The sequence below is a fragment of the Struthio camelus genome, chromosome 4 (assembly GCF_040807025.1).
Source record: "Struthio camelus isolate bStrCam1 chromosome 4, bStrCam1.hap1, whole genome shotgun sequence".
NCBI lineage: Eukaryota > Metazoa > Chordata > Aves > Struthioniformes > Struthionidae > Struthio > Struthio camelus.
Window position 1 is genome coordinate 73,314,074 of NC_090945.1, and position 26,119 is coordinate 73,340,192.

Consider the following 26,119-nt stretch of genomic DNA (forward strand, 5'->3'; position numbering starts at 1 on the left):
TACGAACCCTACTGCCATACAGTACTAGATTTAATTACTAGTGACGGTCAAAGCCATAGGGACATCAAAAATATATCAGAAATATCTCACAAACATTGATTCCCATTATTAATTAATACAGACACCACACATCTACACACTCAGAATATTTTCTAATGGCCTTCCAATTTCTATGCCTTCTGAAAGTAATTTTTTACTCCTGAAACAATCTGCATATGAATACTTTTGCTCAGCTGAGCAGCTACAAAACCACTCACATCTTGTAATGAGATGTCATTCCTGACTATACAAAATCAAGGACTGAACACCAATGCTCAAACAAATTCCAATTCTGATCTCAGAGTCTGAGTGCTATTTTGGCCTGGAATGATATCTGCCGTTTTCAATTTTTATCTTCATATTATCTCTCTTCAAACTGAAGTGGGTGAAAGTACACATACTCTTTCCTGAAGGTAGCTTCTTGGTATAATTGAAGAGACTAGAGCAAATAGAAGTTGGCTTTTTCAAATACATTTCGCTTTTCTGCACACATAGCCAACTAAGCTATATACTCTCCTGCTAAATCCTCCTGCTCTCCAGAGGAAAGTTTAAACCCTGGGGAAAATAAACAGCTTTCAGTTGATGGGGATCCCAAGTTTCTTGCTATAGCTGAGGTGGAAAACACAACTTATTGGAAATATATACCCACAGGTACAGATTGCCCAAGTACTCACACAGATGGACATGGTCAGTTCTCATTAAACAGAGCACTTTATTACAGCTTGCCTGCAACACAAAGGCAAAGTGTGAGCACACCAGAAAGTATTTCACAAGCATCGAGTATGACTTTCCCCCACCTTGGTCCCTGTGAAGGACAAGAAAACGAGTGGAAGGAGAGCCCCTGGCCTGAATGGCTTTTGCCAGCCACTTGACAGAAGAGGACTGGAGCGGACAAGCAGCAGGCAGCAGAGGCTGGGTCTCCACCAGAGAGCTCACCTACGCGGGCAGCGTTCATCAGCGCCATGGTTCTCTTGTGGCATTGCTCTGCTGCCAGAAACCCTGGTGCAGCGCTCAACAGCCTGACAATATCACTTTTGCTAACACAGCTTTTACAATTCGGTGTACAAAATAAGCTCGTTTTATGCTGGTACTCCTATGTCTGTCTCAGTTATATCACTACGCTAGCAAAATATTTCGGTGTAGGACAGGGTGGGGAAGCGGGTCAACTAACTGAGTTAGTGGACTTAGCGTTCAGCACTTTGGAAATCCTGCTGTCTGGCTCTCAGGAAGTGAGAGCAGCTGATGAAAGGCTGTATAATTACTGGCACTGTGTTGTATTAAGATAACAGCATAAAAACGTAATTTTCCCCAGAAGAAATACAGGTGCTAAAATAGCAACTGGATAACTATAAGATAATGAAAGCAAGCAGCATGATTTCCCCAGGTTCAAATAAACCAGATAAGTATTCTGTAGAGGTGACCTTATTAAAGAGAAATTGTCACTTTAAAAAGTTATTTTGAAAACAACAAAATTGTTATCTTCACTTATTGCTATCAAAGTTATCTATTTAATGTAATAATAATTCCACAAAAAAATACCTCTTCTTAATTCTATGTAAACATCTTTCTCCGTGCAGATGTGCCATCTCCATATATATACTTTCACTTTTCTTCTCAGTCAAGTGACACAATGTGGGTAGAATGCAGCAGAAAATTCAGTCATTCATTGTCAGGGTTAGCATGTATACTGCACTTCATAATGAATTGATAAATAATACTGAGGACAAGGAAATGAAATGGAAACATTATCTTAGGAAATCTCAGCTCTCGTTTTATGGAAACATATTCAGTTCGGTCACCGCAGAAGAATATTTTGCTTACAAAACCCACTTTTCCCTGATATATATTTTTACCATGTGGAATCTTTCTTATAAAAGAAACCTTTGAAACTGAATCTTTTACATAAAAGTCTGATTCTACTGTAAAGCTAAAACAACCGAGTAAGCAACTTTTCTTGCTTGCCAATACAACAGCAGTACCTCTGATATGCCAAGATAGAAAAACAGAGAGGGAGGAAAAAAACGGTCTTTTTAAAATCTCATCCTTTCCAGAAGCAGCTATGCAGGCTGCACACCATTATCAATGACATCGCGGTTTTGTTTTAATCTGTATTAAGAGACGCAGCAAAGAACATCATTACGCCTAACTAATTAGGCTTTAGTAAAAGCATTCAGGAAGAGAAGGCAGGACATAACACAAAGACCAATATCATAATACGACGCGGTCAAGGTAAACCAGTGGATACTCACCCCACTGCAAATAGCTGCATAGGTCCAGAAGCCTACAGATATTTATTCTATTTAAATCTATGGACATTGAAGACCTTGGCAATTTTAAGCATTCCAGTAAGTGTCCATTTTCATCTTGAAGGGATCAAAATATCCTAAAATCTAATTCTCAGGGTCTTTATACTAGCATTAAGTTTACATGGCAACATGGAAAAGCAAATTTCTCACAGGAAGAGTTCCTTGTGCAGCTTCTCTGGGGCATTCTGTCGCCCATCAATGCAAACTTCTGCTTTGATGAATGCCACATGGCTTTGCATGGCAGATCAAACCACACCATCTGCAGAAAGCAGCGCTAATGATAATGCCAAGAGGCCTATGGGAGTGCTCCCAAGTCCACTAAACCTGAGGCCCGACTATCCTGCACAAGCAACAAGCCTACCAAAAAGCCTGGACCCAGGAGCCAGTTTTGCACCTGGGCAGTGCCCTGGGACAGCTCGCTGCACTGGGCGCAAGGGGCGTACTGCGCAGCGGGTGCAGACTGCACGCTAACATCGTCTGTATTTAAGTGCCTGTTGACGAAAGGATAACAAAAATGCTACAGTTCACTAGTTCAACATGGAGCATTATTTTCTTCAGTTAATCGTACCACTGACAACAAGTCAGTTTTACTTTGTGCATTAATGCTTCCCTGCCTAAGGACAATTACTTCATTCCATGTTTCAGCTCTTTGGTCAAGGGCTTCAGGTTGAGAGGAGATAAAAGCCCTAGTGGAGATGACAGGATGTTGTGACGGGTCAGAGCAAGATGAAAAATAACATACTTGCCGGGGAATACAATTAAGTTTCTGTATTATCATAGGATTAATTAGAGGGTCCTTCATTTCCAGTACTTTCAATCTGAGTAAAATGAGTTTCTAACTTTGAACTCTTGAGTAAATCTGAATTTCCAACCAGTTACATAACTTGTTAAAAACCAACAGGAGAAGTTGTTAAAAAAGCATGATGCATTTCTTTTAAGTCCCACTTCTGCCATGAGCATGGTATTAGCAGAAACCAGTATCAGATACCTTCATCCTTCTATTTTGGTTTCACCTGTTTAAAATAGGAGATTAAGCCAGACTGTAAGGTGTCCTTTTCTGACGTTCATTTAGTAAGCATGAAGAACAATTTGCACTATGTCGATTATGCTCAAAATCCTGAAGAATCTGGCCTTACGTAACTTTTTGGCAGTAGCCATGAACCCAGATGGGCTTCATTTGAACCGCACGTCTAGAACAAAATCCTTGGAAGACTTCAACTGTGAAATAAAAATGCTAACACCTATGTGATACACATCTAGTAACTGTGCGTACAGCAATTAGCCCTGTTTTGTCCTCTGAACTACTCAAAACTAAATGTAAGACAGCTCTTTATGAAAGTGGGGTATTAGCTGGGTAGGATCTATTTCATAAGGCGTAAGAGATTTTTAGATATGCACATTTCTGTGAATACATATTGTATGATATGAAACTGATTCATAGTAAGGTATGATTTCCCCCCAACTAGAATAATCACTGAGCTGCTTTGAATTTGTGATGAGGTGAATTGGAGTTACAAATTACCCTTCTATTATTAGATATGCTGATTACCTGTTAAGGATTATAAATTGGTATCACAATCAATATTCAGATTTTGCATTTTGTCACTGCAACTGATTAAAGCTACTGGTCCCAACATCTAATCTGCGAGATCTCTTTTCTTGTTTTCAAAATTCATATTTTCATAAACAAACTCATTTTCTAATAATGGTAAATGAAAAAGATCTAACAATGCATAGATATTTTTACTTTAACCGTTTGGGAATTCTCACACATTTCTTTTGGGAAGACACCAGCCATTCTAGAGCTTTTGAATTATTTTGTTCCTTTTCATTGCTTTACTAGTTAGCATAGCTTCTGTATTACTGCTGTTGGTTGGATTGAAGGTGAACTTAAGGACTGTTTAAAAGGCTTTGAACATCTTAAGTTTGAGGCTCAGGAGCATATGGCTGCAACATTTTAAACTTTGTTGGTGCCACTGTACTTCATTAAAATTCTATTGTCAGAGACTTTAACTGAAGTAATTTGATTTATTTTAATGTTTCAAATAATAAGCTGGATGATAACTTTTGCTTTCTTCAAAAACATAACTTGCAAGTTAGACAAAGAGGAAAAAACTTCTCAAACTCAAGTTTTTAATTTGATTTATACTATAATAGAGCTATCTACGTCTTCAGCTAATTAGCCCTTATAAATTCATTTTTGGCACTTTTTGCACTGTTGCATTCTCCATGCCATAAGACAGTGCTGTAGGCCATCTCTTTTCATGTGGCCTATCCATACATTCAGCTGTAACAGCAGGAGTTACATTTCCTGTAACACTGGATGCAACACGATCTTTTTCCTAAATATTGATGCATGCAGGAGGAAGCCTTACTGTAGCATTTCACAGTCTCCAAGGTTCTAGTAAATTATGATACTTTATAAAAGACTATTTTCATTTTCTAAATGAAAGTGGCATTTTTTAATACAAAGAAACTCAATACATGAAAAATTGCAAAATACATGATCACAGTACCCTCTAAGCATGACGTTCAAAAGCAGTTCAAAATACCTCTAAATCGGCTTGAATATCATGAAAGATTAACAAATACAGTTGTTGCTTTTATTTACTTTTGCTGTTACTGTTTTCAATGTTCATATTTATAAGCTTCTTCCCCTCAACTAGAAAGGTTTAAAAATAATTTCTTTAATGTAAAATGATACTCTAAGAATTTAAAGTAATCCATGAATAAGAACTTCAAAAAAAAACCCACCTAAAATCGTGGGAGTTGACATCACTGCAATGAAAAAAGCTTTTAAAGGTACTACAAGCCTATTTACATGTTTCCCTTTTTTCTTGCGTGAGTGTGATACTGTTACTTCACCAAGAAAAGACAGGTTGCAAATATTTTAAGACAGTTTTGAACTGTATCCACACTCGCAGTTCTACTGGAGCTTTGCTTAGCAACAATAGAAAAAAGCTGAAGTTACCCTGGGATGTAAGGCTAAGCACGTATGTATTTGCTGAAGATCTTGACTATCAGCTATAATCAGAACATAGACTGCAAAAGTAATATTGAAAGCCTATTAACAGCACATTATTAAATAGTAAATTAGCTAGAATAACAGAAAATCAGAGAACAGAGAGATTGTGGACCGTCTATTCCATCTCCTCACGTTACCTGCTACACCACAGCTTATTACAAGAATATATAAATACAAGAATAGTAAATTAGTACTTTATACAATAAATAACCTTTCTACATAAATTATGAAAATACAGCTACAGTAAAATCAGTGCAAAAAGGATCAACAAGAACTGAATGAACACTGAGTCCTGCTCATCACAATGCGCATCACAAAGTACCCATACTTCATCTACGGCTCCCTTATATGCTGCCAAGAATTACAACATGTGCAATGCACATTTACTAACTGACGGAACGCAAAATCCAATTCTAAACTACAGCTATTTACAACATCAAGCAAATGATATCAGAACTATGCAAGCGTTACTTAAACTGCACACTTCACTCTGTCTCATTTTTCTGACTTAAGGAACTTTCTCCTTCCGAACTGATACATTGGCTGGATGTCTCCCCCATTAGTTCATACTTGCACGAGCAGCCTTTTTAGAATTAAGAAAGTTCTTTTTCTTCTTCCTTGGAGAATTATGAAGTGAAAGTACTGGATCACTCTGCTCACGGAATAAAAATACCTTCTCCCCTGTGTCTAATAGCTCTATGGCTTCTGCAGTTGCCATGTTCAAAGAAACAGGTGGACCAGACTGTTCCATAGGATTATGTCTAGGCGAACATTCAAGATGAATGAATGATGCTCTTTCCAGGAAGGCAAGTTGCGTCTTCTTTATCAAGCTACATTAATGAAAAACAAATTGAATTTTAAAAGGATTTGTAAAAATGAAAACTTAGGCAAAAAATAGTATACAGGTCTGTATCATCTTTTGAAGAAAACGGTGATTTTACTCTGGAAACTAAAGAAAACGCTGACTGAAGTGTTGTGTCGATTCCAATCCCCAATAATTTACTTATGTTATGCGATGCAAAACTGCACAAGAAACAGTAACCTTATAATAAATAACCATGATGAAGGTGGGCAACTTGTATGAAAAATGGGCTCATTTTTTGGATGAGGTGCTGAAAAATTTTTTTAAGGACTTAATTTTATTGCATATTTGGTGTAAATACATCATATCAAACATAAGCACCAAACAGAGAATAGTGTCAGAAAAAGCATATCTATGAATATATTTTCTGATTTCTAATAAATATTCTATAAGAGAAAGAATCTTTGGAAATGAAATGAGGTATAAAAAATTGCACGTTTCTTCCTCCTTTTCCTTACCTGTCTTTTCTTCTGCTTAGAGAAGACATCTTTTCCAAACTTCTGTTTATCAAATCTTGCCTTACTTTGCTCTCTAATGCTTGCCATAACCCTTGCTGCTTCCTGAAAGAAGAGGAAAGAAAAAACTCCCAGCAACAAATTCCAACATATACACACTTCCCTCTTCTTTCTGGTTTTAATTGCCAAAATCATGGCCATAATAATTCGAATAAAATCAACATAAGCATTCAGAGATTCTTGTGTCACAAAGTATTTAAACTGCATGAGATCGCACCTCAAACCATGGTCCCAAGGACCCTCAACAGCTCATATCTGACAGCTAAAGGGCCCAGTGCCACAGCACCTGCTGTGGTCCCCCTCATGTGCCATGGCAGGGAGTTGGGACCGATGGTCAGGGAGCACCTCCCAGCATCGACTGCACAGCGGCTGAGCTTGTGCTCACTAGGATGAACTGGATGGATGAAGGCCCTGGAAGACTACTTGTCTCTATGACCGAGGTGAAAAACAGTGGCTCTAATTAACAAACTCTGAAGGGACACGCATTTCCATTGCTGAAACTTCCATTGTTAAATATGACTTTTATCTTTATAACTTTAGGAACTATCAATTCATGAAATCTGACATGCATTTAGTAATACTGTGAGCAAGAACTTTCTTGATGAATGACCTTTCTGTAAAGTCCTAAACTAGCAAAATTATAAATCGTTCCATGTTGGCTACAGAACATATTCTGTGCACACTTCACACGCTTCTGCAGTAATTAAAAATGCCTTCTCCACTATGCAATGATTTTCCATGATAATAAAGAATGCAGAAAGAGCTATTTTTCTCACGCAATCGGCTCTTTACACTGGTTAAAGGGGAACGGGGTTTTACAGCTAGGCTTAGATATTAAGGATTATAATGCCTCACTATCTACTCTTGACATTACAAAATGAGAAAGATCTTTCGAAATTGGTTGATGACTGATGACGTAGTACCTCTACAGTACCAAACAGTGGAAACTGAAACTGATCAGCTGTTTTCATGAATTGCCATTACCTTGGGCTGCGTTCTTTGAGGGTGCAGATGTTCCAAGGGAGTTTTGGCTCAGCAAATGATTTGAAAAAGAATTCTTTCTAGGTTTGGATTCAGTCCAAAAAAACTCAATAAGCTATGGTTACATTTGGTTATATATTAACATAATATTGCACTATATTATCAGTCTGTAAAGACATATATAGAAATGTCCAAGTTTTTACGTCCTGCATCATGAAGTTCCTACCTCCTTCATACAGGAAACTGGAATCTATGAAGTGTTAATCTATTGCTTAGCTTTTATTTTCCTCCAGTCTGTAGCTACAGCTAAGATCATGTGGCACGGTGGGATCACAGACACACAGCGGGAACCTCAAAAAAGGTGAATTTACCGAGAGTTATTTCACCCCCCTTCCCACCTCTGTATGTATTAGAACTGCTGTTATACTGAAGTTACAGCATTGTTGTACCTGCTGTGAATAGTACAAAGGCAAAAGTTGGAAGGAAAATGTTTTAAGTCCAAATTAAAGCCAAGAGGAAGAAAATAATCAGAGCAAAACCTATAAATCTATAAAGTACGTGAAGATATTTTACAGAGTTTATCAGCTATTTCTTAACCCATTTATTTTATATTTTACATTTTATATTTTACATTTATCCACATGATAAATTAGTAATTTCAAATGATTTTTACCCTTTGAAAATCATTCACAAAAGAAACTTATGCACTTGCTGCTTTTGGTACTGCTGTAAATCTGCTTGTCCACCAGATATATATCCCTGTAAAGCAATAACCTTCTCCTGCAATTGTCTACCAACAAACGTCACACTTACCTTTTTCTACAGCTGCCAGACTCCTCTGCATTACTGTCACTTTCAGCAATACCATGTGAATATTTATTGATGGAATCAAGGACAGAAAGAACCTCACTTTGTGAACTGGAGGGTAGCAATAAGTTCAGGATCCTGTGCAGCATCCCCACTGGTACCTTTGTCAGTTTGGCTAAGTAACCTGCCAATCGCAGCTCCTAAAGGGTTAATAAGTGGAGGACAGATAAATTTACCATGGTAGTAAGAAAAAAAAAAATTATTGAATTTTAATTACTAACCTTGAAGAACTAATCATTATACAAACAAAAAAAAATATGACTGAACATCATTTTAGTCACGATAGTTTTGGTGTGAAGTGGCAATAGTGCCAGGGGCATTGCTGTCTTCCACACTGGCCCATGCGTACATTAAAGTCATCCATTCCATTCTGAAATCTAGGTATGAGGATTTTCAGTTACAACCATTTTCTCTCTGTGTAGTTACTCAGGGCATGTACTTGATGCCCTTCGATCTCAAAGTCAAAATACAATCATATTCCAGAATATAAGGTTTAGTTCGTTTATGGACTGCACTATTATAAAGAAATCTTATCAAAACAGGAATGAAGTGAGATGGCATTCCTTAGTCTGCAAATATCAGGGAAACATTACCCTCTGAAAGCTAATGACAACATTCACATGTTGTAATGACTGAGCAGTTCATTGTTCAGCCTTTTATAACACCAGATTCTGCAATAAGCTGCTGAGAGAACAACCTGTAATGAGTTGGCAAGAAAAGAAGAAAATAGTCAACATTTTTCAAATGTCCTTGCTATTTTGGCCCAAAGGTCAGTGGCAAAGCATATTCACCCAGTGTACAAATAGGCTAAGTCCAAAGCCTATTGTTTCCTGGACAATTAACCAACTCCACTTACTGTCGCCTTCCAAGTGCCAAAACCCCACTGTTATTTTCTGCTCAGCTGTCAAATCTACTGTGTCCACAAGGCTACTTCTACAGATTTCACATATGTGTCCAGTATAAATAGTCCATAGTCTATTGAAAACTACAGGGAAAGATAAGAGCACGGCAAATTAAAGCAAGTTAAGTGCCTCAAAGGAGGCTAGCAAAATTCTTTATGTATATATCTCAGTCAGCTGAAGTTAGGTAAAACATGCCAAATATACGAGATGGCTCTAATGTAATGATATTTTAGCTCCCTTTTCTATTCAATTATTCCACCTGCTCTGTACTGTGCCTCCTAATTATGAGAGGAGTCTCCATCAGCTGTTGTAAAACACCCTTTACAAGCACTGCCCTGGGAGAGTCTCCCATTGCCCCTCATGAAAGCTGAGACACTTCTGCACATATGCACAGAGGCGGGAGAGAACTGCAAAGCCAAGGTCACAGAAAAAACCCTCAAGGTACCCCAGAGCAGGATGAAAAACGCAACAGCAAATGTTTGAACTCTGCCTCTTTTTTCCTATGAGGAACTTTCAGAGCAGTGAATGCATACAGGAGACCCCCATATTAACTGAATCTTCTTTGAAAGAAGCTATTTCACCAATAGGACACTCCCAAAATAAACCTTTTTTTCCCTGCTAAATCCATTTAAAAAACAAACAAACAAACAAACCATCCCCAAAGCAGTCCTCATCCAAATTTAAAGGCCATATAAAAAAACAACCAATCTCCTTTCCTGAATACCATACTCTAAGCAGAGAATTTCCCTCCAAAACGCAGGAGAACTAGTCATTCCCCAAAGTCTCCTAAGCTCTCCATCGTTGTTACAGGTTTTCCATGGAAAGCACTTACATACTAGAGTGAACAAGACAAAACCCTAAGAAAAACCCAGTAAAAAAGATTAGTAAATTGAGGGAGTATTTAACATGTCTAATATTTGCACCCTAAAACAGGCACAAAGTTGGATAAGAGGTCTGTTCAGACTGCTTAGGGTAAGAAGTGACTGATTCTTCCATGGAGAAGGCTGTAGATAAGAGCTTAAATCTTAATACACTAAGTTTCTGTAGGCAGTGTATATAGCGTGTCTGTGTTGTATTTTTGGCCTCTAAGAATAGTTGATCTAGAAACTTATTAAAAAAAAAAAGGCCAATATCAAGTGTGAATAAAGTTCTTGACACATCTCTGACCCATCATCCCCTTTGGCTGAAAGGCCTCAGGACCTTTAACTCAATAATTTATATATGACAATACAATCATCATGACTTCAGCACTGCTTTCCCCTGCAACAGTTTCCTCTTCCAAAGTGTTCTCTGTGACCCTTTTTTCCGTTCTGATCCTTTCCTTTCCCTATCATCAGGCACAATTCGGACAGAGAAGCAACCCTTAATGCTATTCTAGTACAGCAGAATTCATGATTAAACAATCCTGCAAAGTGCCACAATGCTGTCAGTAGCAGGAAAAGTGATGTTTGTACCCAATGGCTATGTGCCTCCAACATATATATGGCAAAACAAGTGCTGATGTGTGAACACACGCCCACAGCGAGCAGCACTTAACAGACCCACAGCTATCTAGACCAGCTAAGAGAGAGAAAGGTATGCTTGCATAAGCATGAAGAAGCGAATGTGCATGTAAACATAAAAATGGTCACACTAGGTCAGACTACATGCCTTCCAGCACGGGATGAGTTTGGTTCTTCAGGCATATTATACAGACAGTTTCTGTAAAGATTAGGAATGCTCATGTTTAATAGTATCTAATAGCTACAAATGCTATGCTGTTTGCGCCACTAATGACCTAGTTTGTCTCTTCTGAATTTGGCCAAAATAAAAATAGGAATGCATAACCTGTAATTTACAAGAGCACAATTCCTTTAAGCATTTGGGCTGGGCAATGTGTATTTAAACAACTAATGCAAGAATTAACAAACTCCACCCATGCTGTGTTTCATGCTTACTGTGCTGTTTCCATGTGTCAGTCTGCCTGCATCATCTGTTGACTCTAAAAACCAATGAGCATACCTGGGGCTGTAACTACGAGCTTATTTAAAAGTAACTTCTCTGTCAGAGCCTTATGATCCTGAACTCACTGTCATTCAAGCAAATCTCTTATTGACCTAGATCTGCCTCCATAAGGACATAAGCTGAAACACGAAATGTAAGAAAGGAAAACTTCCCTGGTTTTCCAGAGAGGGTTGCATCCACAGTTCTGAAAATCAGTCTAATGGGCAAAATCCTCTTTAAAGAATGCATATAAAATATAAAGGTACAACGGATATAGTTTTCTAATACTCGTCAATAAAATCTGTGTTCTATAAATTGTAACAAAATGAGGTGGAGTGAGGGGAGAGATTTAAAATCAATTCCCACACCAACACACAGGATTAAGCACATCCAAAAGTAATATCATCTTAACTATGAGCCTTATTAAATTACTATTCTACTAGGAACATACTTCTTTACAGTCGTATGTAGCCAGATTTGGGATTATAGTTTAAAATGTTTTATTATTACACCTGCTGAGAAGAGAGATTGTGTTTTGTCTATCTGCAGGGCCTGTCTGTACAATTCAATGGAGTTTAGATAAGGTATGTCCCAAAATATCTCTGTTCTAAGTTTTTATGAATACATATAAATACAAAAAAAAAGGATATGCCGAATGCATATTTATACACACTGTTATTATTCTTTCAGGGAATCTTATGAACAAAACATATGGCACAGTGACTAGCATGTCCTGTTTTCAACTGCAGTGAAGTGACAGTAATGCTCTCAAATGTCTTTGTCTTCACGATGTCAAAACCTGTAATTATCAATGATCACTGCTCACTTGCTATGGTGCAAAGGGGAGCAGGTACCATGAAAATTATGATACATTTTGCTTGCATGTATCTGTGATCGGTAGAATTATAATTTTACTTTCCTGAGTTGCAGAACTCATGCTACGCCTTTCAGAAAGCATTTCACAATATATCTGTGGCAAAGCACAAGGAACCTAACAGTTGTCAGAGGAAGGCAACTGACTTGTGAGCAACATAAGCAACATGGTTTACCTATGTTGTAGCTTCCCCTCAGCTAAGCACTTGGATCTTTGGCAGAACAGCACAAGAAACATCAGTATTTAACTACAAAATTTTCTAGGACAGAAATGAGCTACAACAATGTGGAAAAGCAGCCTACTCCTGGTTAGTCCTAGGCTGTCCAATAATAAATATGATTAAGAGTTCCAGAGCTTCCCAAAAACAGATTATTACAGAAAAGGGATTCTTTTATTTCTTTCCATTGAGCTAGGAGATAGGGTTATTTCCCACTGTGTGAGAAGAGCTAATCCCTCTGCTTTCTAAGACCAAACGGTGTCTCTGTTTGCTTTTGGTCTTCTTTCCTGGCCCAGTAACATTGCCAAAAGAAAGAGAACACTACCTCTGGACTGAAAAGCTAAGACAAAAAACAGGGTGTCTGGAAAAATGGTTCCCCTTGAAACGATTCAAGTCAGCAGCAGCAGCAGCACTCAGCGACCAAGAGGTTTCTCTCTCTTCCCTTCCACCATATACTACGCACCTGCTCCAGCATTCAGCTGAACTTTTACACACCGCACATCTTGAATTAATGCCTTCTTCATGAGAGAGGTAGATGCTGAGGCTCCATCAGAGACAGCATTCAGTCAAACTCAAGAGCAGCAGAAAAACATTTCACAACATCCTCCAAGATGAGAACTCTTCTACAGCCAAGCTGCTGAGCAGCTGGCTTGTTATACACATCTTCCTGCTACCCTCCTATGCCCAGGAGTATAGCAAGCTACTGGAGAAGTAGGCTAATGCAATATTCATATTCTCTTTTAAGAGTTCCCGCTTAGTGATTAGTGTTTTTGTCAGCCCATGAAATTGCTAAATAAACATTGTACGAGGTCCCAGCCATTCCTTCAATTAGCCCAAGATTATAAGGCAATAGCAGACTTGTATCAAACTGTGATAGTGGTTTCAGTGGTGCTAATCTGAAAGAGCTAGTCTGTGCCGTTTAAAGCCTCTATACAGGCCATCATTTGTGGATATAGCATATGGTGTTAGATTAATACATAATTAGCTAGGGAAAAAAAGAACATAAAAAGAGCTGACAAGATCAAACTATAAATGACTTAAACCATGAAGATCAGCAAAACCCAAAGTACCTTTAAAAGCATTTTCCATTTTTATGGAAAGGTTCTCCTGTCTATTTTCACCGATGTTAAATAGAGTTTATTTTAAAGACCACTCATCTTCAATATATATTTGAAGTACGGTAGGCATCAGGAAAAAAAAAACCCATACAAATCCTTTAACTCCTTATCCATTATATAAAAACAAGAAACGTTGAACAAGACCAAGGATGAAGCCTCTTTTCTTAGAAGTGTTCTGCAATCTTTAATTACTATACAGACTACAACTATGATTGAGCAAACAAAGCCTCAATTTACCATCTCCTCTGAAAAGTGAATAGTAGACACTGCCCATGTCGCTGCTCCATGACTGAATACATAACTGAAAATACAGTTGGCAACTATCTCACTGGCATTATCCGAGTTATTTTAAAGGAGCATAAATAACTAAATGTAAAATTTAGAGTTGTAAAGAAATAACCAAATGAAAACTTGCCACCATCTCATGAGTCATTTACATGTCATGAGCATCCTCCTACAACGGTGTGCAGCAGAAAATTCTGCAGAGTCAGCAGGATTCTATTTCTATGCCTTTCACAGGGAAGCCTGATAAAACGTTAGGATCTCTATGTACCGTAGGCTGCAGAGAACAGGCAGGCAGAAAACAAGAGTTAGTTCTTCTTTGTTCAAACAAACTTGAATTTAAAACTAGAAGGCCAGTAATGCTGGTCATGGCCTCCTCAGCAAACGCTTTCAAATGTTACACTCTGCAAGACGCACGCATCAGAATAGATTTTTGGTGTTCATATTATTATGCCTAGAGGATAGGATACTCTCAGAAACCATAAGATTCAGCTTTGAATTTCCACTGTCTGATTTAAATCATTAGCACAAAGTGAGATCTTCCATTCCAGGACAGCACAATAGTCATCAGGCTGTTAGAAATCCAGAGATGAGACTCTTTCAGCAAGGCTTGTGGAAGGCCTGCTTTGACCAGAGCCCTCAAGTCCCCAGCAGAAACAGAGACTGAAGGGATTACCATACTCTGGCGAGCTTCGGGAGATCCTGATGCAAGTTTATTCTCCAAATCAGAGTAAGGATCGGAAAACATCTGCTGCCTTCCAGGTGAATGTCCTAACACACCTATATAGCACATTGGAGTGCAGAGGCCTCGCTCCAGTTCTTCATAAAAGAAGCTGATCTTAAATAGACATCTTACTCAAGAGAGGATAAACAGCTCAGAAATAAACCTGAGACACAGGAAAAGCTAAGAGACTCCATGTGGTCCCTGCTCAGTGTGCTTGTGTCTGAAGCTCCCAGTTTATGCTCCTGCGACTGCAATTGTCCCTGAGAGGCAAGATACTTGGATGGAAAAAGCTGCAACACCTAATCTCTTTTCTGAGGTTAGCTACATATCTTGACCAAGATCCGCAGATAAAACTTGGGGGCAACAGAGCAATGCATTTTTAATGCCTTTTGTGTCACTGACAAGCAGCCAACCAATAATAATAAATTAAGTCTGCCGAAGAGGTGATGCTCTTTCTGAGAACAATGTGAGTAAGCTCTTTCTGAGAACAATGTGAGTAAGGATACTAGAACACTTACCTAGCAGTGCTTCTATCATTTAATTTTGTAACACAGGCAATGAAAGTCATTTCTCACACTGACTGAAACCTAAACAAAAACACGTGTCCTCACACATGAGAATCAAACTCTAAAATCTGTCTCTGAACAAGAAAATCGGAGAATCTAGATCTCTCTGCAGAACGAAATGCAATGGGACAACTCTCCGAAAGGATTCCTAAGCAAGCACAAAGTAGTATGACTCAGTAAAATTAAAAAATGATTTTACAGGCTGTAAACCCCAGGAGCGGTAGTGACTGTTAGCAGAACTGGGTCCAAAAACATTTGTAATGGTCCCAGATGAAAAAACAGAATAAACGAACAACCCCTTCCACCCCGCAAAACCAGCTTATTTTCCAGATAGAGTGGTAATTTAAACCTGGAAGTTTTGTTCAATTTCATGCTTACCTGACTATAAAGTGCCAAAAGTGCATCCGCTTCTAAATTTTCCAGGAGATCTTCAAGCACCACGTAATTTGCTTGCTCTTCTCTGAAGCTGAAGTGAAAGAAAGAACACTGAAGTCTTCCCAAACACAGTGACTATATTGTAGGAAACAACTGAAGTCTGACAGTCATCCATTCAGAAAGCACATCTCTCTGTCAGCCAAGTTGGTTGAGATGGCATACCTTTTAAAATAAGCCAACCTCTCTCTGTTTCTCCCCTGAACTACATGCTGTTAAAGTCTTAAGGAACTCCAAAGCAAAATTCGAGCAAAATCTGATGAGCTCTTATCCACAACACAAATCTGAAATTGCTCTAAAACATTCAACCTCTTGCCCCCTATCCTCTTTAAGTGTCATCACCGTACTTTTTGGAAAATTGTGGATTTTTTTTGTCGCTAGAAAAATAACAACCAGTTAGTTTCCTCACTGCTGATGATTTTTTTCTTCCTGGACCAATCTTTATGTCCTTTGGGACAAAAACAGGACTTGTTTTTTCCATTATGTTTTCAGGCACCCAGTTCAGTAATGAAGACCAGTTGTTCTTTAAAGGCATCGCTGATACGTCGATATACAACAGTATCTCCAGGCTAGTAACCTATCTGCTCTTCTAGTAACTACTCACTATATTCCTACAACAGGAGAGAGTCGTCAATCTACGTCCAGCAGACCACCAGCCCGTTCACTGTTAAAACAGACCTGAGAGAGTAATGCGTCCACTCAAACCTTATCAAAGTAATTTTTAATAAATGAATTGGTTCAACTGAAACCCTTGCTGTAACGGAAAGCACCCTCTCCAGGTCTTACATGAAATGCAGTGAGCTTCTCATACTGTGCAATCCACACACAAATGTAACTTCTAACTCATGTGACTGTAATGAATGTAATGCAATATTCTGTGATTTTGCAAACCCTCCCCTATTTTTTCTGCGTAACATTTATGTCAAGATAGACATTTCTACCTCAAAAAAATTTTCCAAGTCACATAGTTTTTTGTTTTTTTGTTTTTTCCACAGATATTTTTAAGTAAAAACTGTCCAGGAAAAATGAAACTGATCCTATCTCTGATGAACAGTTTATTCATCCTACCAAAAATGATCATATGACAGGGAATTCAATCTGCACAGTAAAATATGCGCACAGTGGAGATGGAAAGTAAATTTAAATCGTCTCAGCTACTTCCTCTAACTCCAACAGAGCAGCTTTCAGTGAAGTCCCTTCTTGGGAGATGAGGGAACAACAGTATTCAACTTCACTGTCCTTCTTGTTGGAAAGGGGTATTGTTATTTTTCCACCGGCCCACTCAAGAAATACTGATTGCCATGCAGCACATCACAGTTTACATTATAAAACGTTATTACTATTTCAAGTTTGTTATTTCAATATCGCTAAGTGTTGTAAATTATCATCTGGGCCATACTGCAAAAAGGCACCATTAAAACATAGGTGTAGAGTCCCTCCTCAACACAGCAGAACGTTTAATCTGCTGTTAGTCTGTCATATTATAATCCATAAGGACTGCAGTGACTTAGCAATACCTGAGACCAAGACACTTACCTTTGCTGGTGCAGATTTATAAACTGTCTACATTTATTCATAGCCTGTCTTAGCAGAAGCGTCATCTGTCTGTCTGCATTAGTTTCCATAGCTTCACTTGAAAGTCCTAATCCATCTGGAGCCCATCTCTGCCTACTCATTAGATGCTGCTGCTGCTGAGCTGACTCCTTATGCGACATCTCATACTCCAGTTTCTTGTCAACTTCTTCAATCTCCTAGAGTTTGAAAACACATAATGATAAAAAAAAAGTCATAATTCATCTTGGAAGAACAAATTTCATTTGGAGTGAAGAAAAAGATGATATCAGAGTTTGTGATATTGGTTTATTCATTTCGCATTCTACCCAGCCACTTGCAGTCATTACACTTTCCAATTCACTGTATGGCTTCAGTAAACATGACTTGTATGCTATGAATATCAGAACGATGCCTAAAGATATGAGTTAATTCTCATGGAGTTAAAGGCCGATGCTCTCTGAAGCCCTCCACTGTGGAGGGCATCTAGAAAGTACAATTCTAGCCTGACTGAGATCCAAACAAAAGAATTCCACCTTTAGAATTAACCTATAAGCTGCATAAAACCATTAAAATACAGTGTAAGAAATGTAGGAAGACTAAGTTTTACTTACACTGAACCAATGGCTAATATCAAAGTGGTGCCAAGTTAAAAGACTATAACTTGCACTTAGTGTGATAAAAGCAGGGTTAAAACATAATGCCTTAAAAAGCACAGGGTTAAAAACCAGAGTCTGAAGTGCACTGCATCTCAGGACAATTCTCTCTCTCTGTCAAGTAATCAAACTAGATGTTAGGAGAAAGGGCCTATTGCAGCTTTCCAACTTGTTTTTGCCTGACCTCAAACGTATTGCTTACTATCTAAGTGTCCTACTTCTCTACCACTTGTAACTTGGAGAAAATACTTAATTTTATTGTCTTTCCCCCTCACCCCTCAATTTACTCTTTCAGAGCACAATTTCTTTAGAGCATGGTGTCTCTAAGTAAGTAAATACTTCCCAGCCAGTGAAACTCTAAACTGGAGCTTGGATCTATTCTCCGAACACCAAAAATGAACATTTACATGCTGTTTGTATGAAGATGAAGCCAATTCACATAAAGTCAGACACAAGTTTGTTTCACTGATTGGCAAAACAATCACTGATGTACTCAGCATTAGAGGATAATCTGATATATTTGTTTTAAAGTAACAAGTGTCCAAATTTGTCATCTAGTGGGACAAATAAGCAGAAATAAAACACAGCAAGAGGCAAAGGTTTGATCACCAGAAGACAGTCCCTGTAAATGTAACATAACAGGCATTTTAAATTATGATTAAAATATTTTCTTCCCATAACAGGGCTCAACTCAGTCCTCGTACATTGCGTAAAGGATCCAGTGCTAGCTATTCTACATCTCTCGTCTGTCCCTCCCTCAATTCTTTTCCTTCACACCTGCTCAAGGAAAGAGAAGCTAAAAACAACCTCTTTGCAAAGGGTGGGGAAAAGCCTGGTCTTCTCTCCGGAATCTCTTACACTTACTGCATAAGAGATACCAGATTAAATACCAGATTAAGTTATTTTTAATACTCCATCTACGTACAGTTTTCTCTTTTTGCTGCAATTATTTCCTACACTTTAAATACAACTCTAAACAAAATTAGAACTGTATAAGCATATGAGCAGATTGCCATTCTAAGAGAAGCTCTGTAGAGACGACAGCATTAAACTGTAACCAGAAGTTTTCACAGCAACAGCTGTCTAATGATGCCCTCTAGCAAAGAGGTTTTGCTTCTAAAAACCCATTTTGTTTGTTCTACTCCAGTGCTCTCCCAAGCCTCACTTGGATGGTTGCAAATGGGAGATGCATAAAAAAAAAATCCTTATGAATACAGAGCACTGAAGTATTAAAAAGGGTTAGAAAACTGGCACACACGAAGTATGTAATAAATATGATGAAGGGAAAAGGCCTTTCTGAAAGTTGTACTATTTAAACTGCATGAGCATGCTCAAAGAGAGACAGACAGAGAGACTGTATTTATAATCCTTATAAGCTCAGTGATTGAAGCCCATCACGCGGTTATGGATTTTACCATTTCGATAGCACTATAACGTGAACAACTTTTTAACACAGTCAGGACAATTTACTAGTCATGACTCTCAGTCACTTCCCTATGTCCATCCCCTCTTCCTTGTGATCAATAAAATTTTAATATTAACTAGCCATCTAGCTATTGCTCTTTCTGACTGTAGATCTCCAGATGCTTCTAAAATAAAAATAATAACCATAATACACAATCTTCCCTGGCTCTAAAAACACTTTCCTTCTCTTTATTTCTGTTACTTAGAGCAGTCAGCTCACAGCATAACAGAAATTAAAGGCCAGATCATCAGAAGGTCCAAACTGGCCCAGCTAAATCAAAGTCAAATAAGCTACTGTCCCACAGCTGATGTCTCCTAGCAGGAATTTTCCATTTTCACAACTTCACTACTTACAGGATTGTGTGCTTCTAAAATCTGAATACATTCCAATTTTGATAGTGCTTTTGAAATGCTCAGCTGTTCGAAGAGCAAAGCTTGAATGCTTATGATAGCAGTATACAACTCCAACATTTTGGATTTTTTAACAGTCTTTTGAAATTGTAAAGAAGCAATATACTCTCCAAGTTTATTCTCTAGATCACGCAGCTGACTCTGTTTCTCAAGCAGCAATTCGTACTTAACCTAAAAAACAACGACATATAAAAGATAAGAAGATTAACAGAAAGTCTTATATACATATTCTTGATCTTGCTACTCTATAATTAACAAACTGGATTAAAAAAGTAAAGAAACCAATGCTGTTATCTTATAATGAAATACATTATTTAAAAAAGAGATTATATGTGACTTCTTACACAAATGTTTTTAATAGCAAATTCCAAGCTTTTACTTAAATGATCACAAGATAGTACACTAAGCACTAATAAGATACTTCAAATGGATCTGGCTTTATTTTAGTGTAGCCCTAACTTTATATTAAAGCTTACTTCAAAATAAAGGGTCTAAAATAACTTTATAATATAATAACAAGTAAAAATTAAGACTATAAATAAATATGTTCACCTGTATGATTGGTTAAAGGGTAAGACAAAATGCACCCTTCTGTTTAGCAAAGAACGATACAAAATTTATTTATCTTCAAATCAGCAAATGTCAAAGGATATCAAGTTGAGTTTCTTTAAGTGAATAACAAAAACTCTTACGCAAAAGAAAGTTAAACTGTGAATCACAGTCCACTCGTAATGGATTTCAAACAGGATTAAAACTGGATTAAACTGATTTCAGACAGGATTAAATCAAAAATGGGTTAACTCAATAACTACATTGCTGCCACACATCTGACGGGACCTACAAAGAAGTGAACGTGAGAGGCAAACAATATTCTACAGTATATTCTTTATGAGAAATTGTTTAAAACAAAATTCAGATGTCCTAGCCATACACAAGCGTCCTTTGATAATACCACTCTCACACATCACGTTTCCCCTGCAACACCCCATGCGGAGGGACGCAGCATTTGGAAGCACAGACCAGTGATTGACAGCGTGACTGACAAGCTCTCCCCACCGTACACTGCCATTCACAGAACTGGCACTCCGACTGGGTCTGTTTGGGGGTTGGACTAGATGATCTCCACAGGTCCCTTCCAACCTCAACCATTCTGTGATTCTGTTTTCCTGCAGGACACCATGGATGGTGGTTAGATGCAGTTCCCCTCTCACCCATCCTTAGATCCTTCTACCCGAGCTTGTCACTCTACAGTTCTCTTTATAGTCAAAGAGGGGGGAATAGGTACTTCTAATTGCATTTCAAACCCTAAAAATACCTATTTGTTTCCACTGACAAGTGTGGATGTCTGGATTAGAAGTCGATGGCTACACTGCACATCTACATTTGGGCAGCTCAAACCTGAAAGACGGTAAATGACTATCAGCTTGATTTTACACCCCCTTTTTGTGCTTCAGAGAAAGAAAGCTCATACTTCACTAACTGGTGTTTACAGCAATCGCTGCATTGCATTTTGAATAAGCACAGAAACATGCCATCTATGACATTACTGGATATCAGAGCATGGTTTTTTTTCCTCATTCCATCTCTAAACTATGTTCCAGTCGCAAGAAATGTTATTTGATAGGTTTCTAGTTATACAAAAAATAATTTTTCAGAAATCAGTATTTTCCAAGACACTAGTTATTTTATCAGAAATGCCCAAACAACTACTGCCTGTGCCATAATGCAAGAATCGTGGCCACCAGAGGAGGAAACTCAAAAACTTTTAAAGATGTTTCAGTTCAGCTTACTATCACCGTGGTACCTGCAAGCAGCTTCTGCTTCTCCTCCTCGTAGTTCCATGCTGTGAAACTGCTCCCAAAAACTGCCCCCCAAAAGCCCAATCGTAGTGAAGGGAGGGAAGAGAGAAAGGCGCTCCCAGAGGTGCAGGGGTTTGGTCAAGCCCCAGCAGGTCCTGCTGGCTGCCCTGGCAGCGACACCCATAGGACTGCCACAAGGCTTCGGAAAGCCCTAGAGAGCGTGAGGGGCACACCTATCCCAGCCACTCGTTGCCTTGTACCCTTACGGCTCTGATGTGTTATGCATTTGCAGGAAAAGGACTATAAACTCAATGCCCAGCAAGCATCAACTAGAACGCGCCAAAGAGGAACTGAAACCATTTGGCACTGCACTACCTCCCATTGGTAGAAGAACTAACTTTGCCCCTCAGAATCTCTCAGCACAAATAAATAGAGATGATACGTACTCAGGACTCTGAAGCTGGATTATCTTCCTATTTATGCTGATCAGAATTATATATTATTGACTATATTCATGATTAGCTTTAAAGAATCATTTAAAAAGACTTCCACTAAGTTCTTAGATCCTGAAATACAATGCCTATCAATTTTCTCTCAATTTTATTGATAAGACAGCTGCCAAGAGTGATTGCATATCATCTAAATTTTATCATCCAGTAGACAGAGCTAAATTTAAAATGAGATTTGCAACCAGATATGCTTATCACACAAGCCCTCGTGAATATTCTCCAAAGTCTCCATTAAATCATCTGGAATGTCCTTGAACACAAGAGAAGGAAGTTATCTGCAAGCATATTTCTTACTAATATGACTGAAGCCAAACACAACACAAGAGTTAGAAATTTTCCTATAGACACAAAGTAGAGGCAAGACCCATTTTCAAGATATTTCACAGAACCTTCATCTTCAACAATGGATATTGTCTCTTAATGTTACTGTTACTCTAAAGAATTGATCTTGAATAATAAGCAGGTGTAGGATTTACTATTTAGTAAGTAAGCATACGGCTTATCAGTAAAAATATGGGGTATATGAGTTAGGAGGAGAATTCAGCTCACAGATCAGATTGGAAATATGGTATCCAAAATGCTAAAAACTAAGCTGTTGTTTTGGAACACTGGAGGCAGAGGTCCCCAGTGAAAAGGAACGAGACGGCCAGAATTTGGATTTTATGGGAAAAGAGCTGTGCTGTCCTAACATGCTGAGTATTTGCATGAAAAAAGTAGATGACTTGTACCTTGAACTACATCCAGAAGTATCTATTGCTTGCTTCCATGTTCCAGCTTGCAGTGAGGAAGATTTGATAATAATACTAAAATACATACATCTTTGACATTCTTTGTAGGAAGGTAAGAAATCTGGTTAAGATGAATTTGAGACCTTTTGTTCTCTGTGCAATGCTTTTTACTGGAATGCTAATAACTTTAGCATTTCTCTTCTAATCTCGCAATCTAACGGTTCTTGAGCATTCAGCAGTGTATACTGTAGCCTAGCAGCACTAACAGGAAATCAAATAAAGATAAAAAACTTCTGTATAGCATTCTGCAAATCACAACTTTGATTTTGATTACATAAGACAGCCATTTCCACCCTGACTCAGGCTTTTTCTTTCTTTTTTTCTTAATCTTGTCAAAGTAAACTTATTTTAAAAATCCAAAACGTTATTTCAAGATATTCTTATAAGCCAATGACATAAGGCAAAGGCCTGGAGGTAAGACTATTCCTCACCTCAGTGCCAAGGCAAGTATTTAAAAATCTTCCTTAAAAAGCTAGTGCATCTTCTTAGATGAGACTCAGGTTTTTGTTTTAAAAGGCAATTGAATTAATTAGTATACTACTGCTCTCCGTTACGCTCTCATTGTGACAAAGGATAAGGTTCTCAAAAGTGATTAGCAATTTTCAGAGCTATGTTGTCCAACTACCCAATTTTTTAAAGTCTCAGTTCTCAAATTTCCATGGACCAGCTCTCAGCCCTGTTTTCAGAGGTGAAAGTTTTTATCCTAGGTGATTCTTAAAGAGAGAATGGAGTAGAAGCGAGTCCTTAACAGTAAAACAGATAGAAGCTTTTTCTTCTGGTATTTGTTACCCTACAGGAAGGCAAGTAATTTATATAAGATTGTCAGACAGTCATTTAGATTTTTCTAACATCTAGTCTCTACCAAGGTGCGCCGGGAGCTGCAACACTACAGCAGACACCACTTTAAGGGGCAACTCATGTTCAAAAGGGTACCAAGCTGGACACCTCATGCCACCGTTCACAACTTTGGCATTGTGGAGCTCTGAGTTTACTTAAAACTAGGAAAATGAAGATGATAGAGAGGATGAGAACAAGTGAATCTTCATCACAAGAGACTGAATGATTTATTTTAGGATTTACATTACAATAGCATCAAGTGGTCCTCTTCAAGCATTATAGGGGAAAAAAGTTCAAAAGCACCTACTTGACTAAAAGTACATAGCCCTATTTTCAAAAGGACAAAAGCTCTAGAGTCTTTATCCCTACGATGTTCTCTATTCAACATATTAGGGCAGCTTCTCAACTAGTATAAATTACTACACCTCGGCTAGCTTGCATGAGTGATGACAACCTACATAAATCGAGGATTTGGCTCTCTCTTTTTTTCCAGCTTTTATTTACAGGCCTAGGATACTGCCTGCCAGAATACATATATTTTACACTATCTTATCATAAAGGGGGAAAATGCTTGAAGCATGATTTGTTTTGTAGGATGCAAAATCAGCAAATAACATCTGAAGGCTGCTTTTGTAGTTAGGAACAGGATGTACTATAAACCTTTAAAGATGCAGATAAAAAAAATACACAGAAACGTTATGACAGATGTGTGCACACAACTGAATTTAAAGCTAGTCTCTTTCTTCACAGGAGGCTCAGTTTCAGGCACAAAGATTTTAAATGAATTATACATATATGAATTCTGGGGATGGATGAATGAATAATGAATAGATGAATGAGTGATCACCTTCAGCAGAAGTTTGAACCCATTAAAATGAATGAAGGATAGAGATGAAAATGGGGTTTGACAACTCCTGCTCACTGTAAGGAAATACAAGAACGTATACTTTAATTGCAGCTCGATTCAAAGGCAAAAGAGATTACATTAATGGCAGAAACACTTATACTTTCTTTGTCAACCACTTCAAATGTTAGGTAGCTTTAAATTGTATGTACAGCATATTCCATGAATTGTAAGATTTATGGTCCGAACTGCAAAACTGGATACCATTTGCATATTACTAAGCACGAAGCCATATTTTAAGCATGTTCAAATACACGGGAATGATATTCAGCTTTATCATTCGGTATCGATTCAACATTATACAGCAAAGTAACTGCCTTTAACCAAAGAAAATGTTGCCTTACTCAGACTGGTACGACTATTCATCACCATAGATTTTTCCCCTGAGTTTCCTTCTGCCTCTTGTCAGCTCCCAAATCACAGCTCTACAGAGATATGTTTATGAAAAATCAAAGCTTGCAAGCAGTCCTGACTTCAGTGTGACATAAAAGCTGACGTCAGTAGAAGCTGGATCAAATAGTTATTATAAACAAATTATAAACTAGTTGTAGACTAAATACCCACTGGCCGCTCTTGAAGCCTTCTATCATTCCAAACAGAAGCCCAAATTACTATTTCATATTGTATTTTTTAGTATAATATTACTATAGCATCCAACTGCCTTACTGAGGACATACCAACTCTTGCAGGTCTGACCTTTTGCTGCTGATTCCACTTGAAATGTCCAAATTAAATAATAAATTTCAATTTTGTAAATAGACTATGATTAGTCCATTGTTTGAGAGCATTAACTTCTAAATTCCTTATTTAGTTCATACTATCTGTCTACAAGTGTTGCTTCAGTTCCAAATATCACAAGTAAAGGAAATGATCTGAAAAAGTAATTGATTGCCTGCAACTTCAAAGACATTTCTCATGCAAGTCTATTACTGTTGTTTCTCATTTTAGCCCAGCAGGGTCAAGAGACTAAAGAATGTCAATATTTTGACTACTGTCTTTCTTCCGAGATAAGTAACTGCTACTTCAGAAAGGAAGTGCACAGGTCGGCTCAAAACAGCCAAGAAACACAGTAGATAGAGTCTACTTTTAAGGATTTTCACGGAGAGATCAATGATACTCTCAGGCACTCTCAGACTACGCTCCAAATCCCTTTCTGTGGCCTCCCAGCTCACTGCATCCTTCCCAGGAGTTTTTATTTCCTGTCATGTCTGTTTTATAGTATTATAAAACACCACATCCCAGTGCTGCTTTTATAAGCGTTAGTTGGTTAACCATTTCAGAGCTGTTTAGTAGTGAGTATGAGCTAACAGATTGCAAAAGGCAAGAGAAGGAAACTTTACTTCCACGATCAACATAACGTTTATTTCAATGCTTCTGGTGTCCTAACAGTAATATGAAAACTAACAATTTTCCTTAGCAAGAGTTTAGTTTCTTATTGGGGAAAGCCCCAAGCATTTGGCTTTTTATAACTAATATGCAGCCATACCACTAAATTAACAAAAGCAAT

General features: G+C 38.0%; 1 protein-coding gene across 4 annotated transcripts in view; it reads right to left on the reverse strand.

Annotated features, from left to right (window-relative positions):
* Nucleotides 1–4,792: 4,792 nt before the first annotated feature.
* The window catches only part of EVC2 (EvC ciliary complex subunit 2), an 81,026-nt gene continuing 59,699 nt past the window's right edge, over nt 4,793–26,119 (reverse strand). For all 4 annotated transcript variants that reach the window (XM_068943400.1, XM_068943398.1, XM_068943397.1 and 1 more), the window contains 6 exons: nt 19,719–19,946; nt 17,230–17,444; nt 15,640–15,727; nt 8,542–8,735; nt 6,691–6,792; nt 4,793–6,200 (listed from right to left, as the gene is read on the reverse strand). In XM_068943400.1, the coding sequence (XP_068799501.1) occupies nt 5,930–6,200; nt 6,691–6,792; nt 8,542–8,735; nt 15,640–15,727; nt 17,230–17,444; nt 19,719–19,946 (1,098 nt within the window). In that variant the 3' untranslated portion in view covers nt 4,793–5,929. The remainder of the gene's footprint in view (nt 6,201–6,690; nt 6,793–8,541; nt 8,736–15,639; nt 15,728–17,229; nt 17,445–19,718; nt 19,947–26,119) is intronic.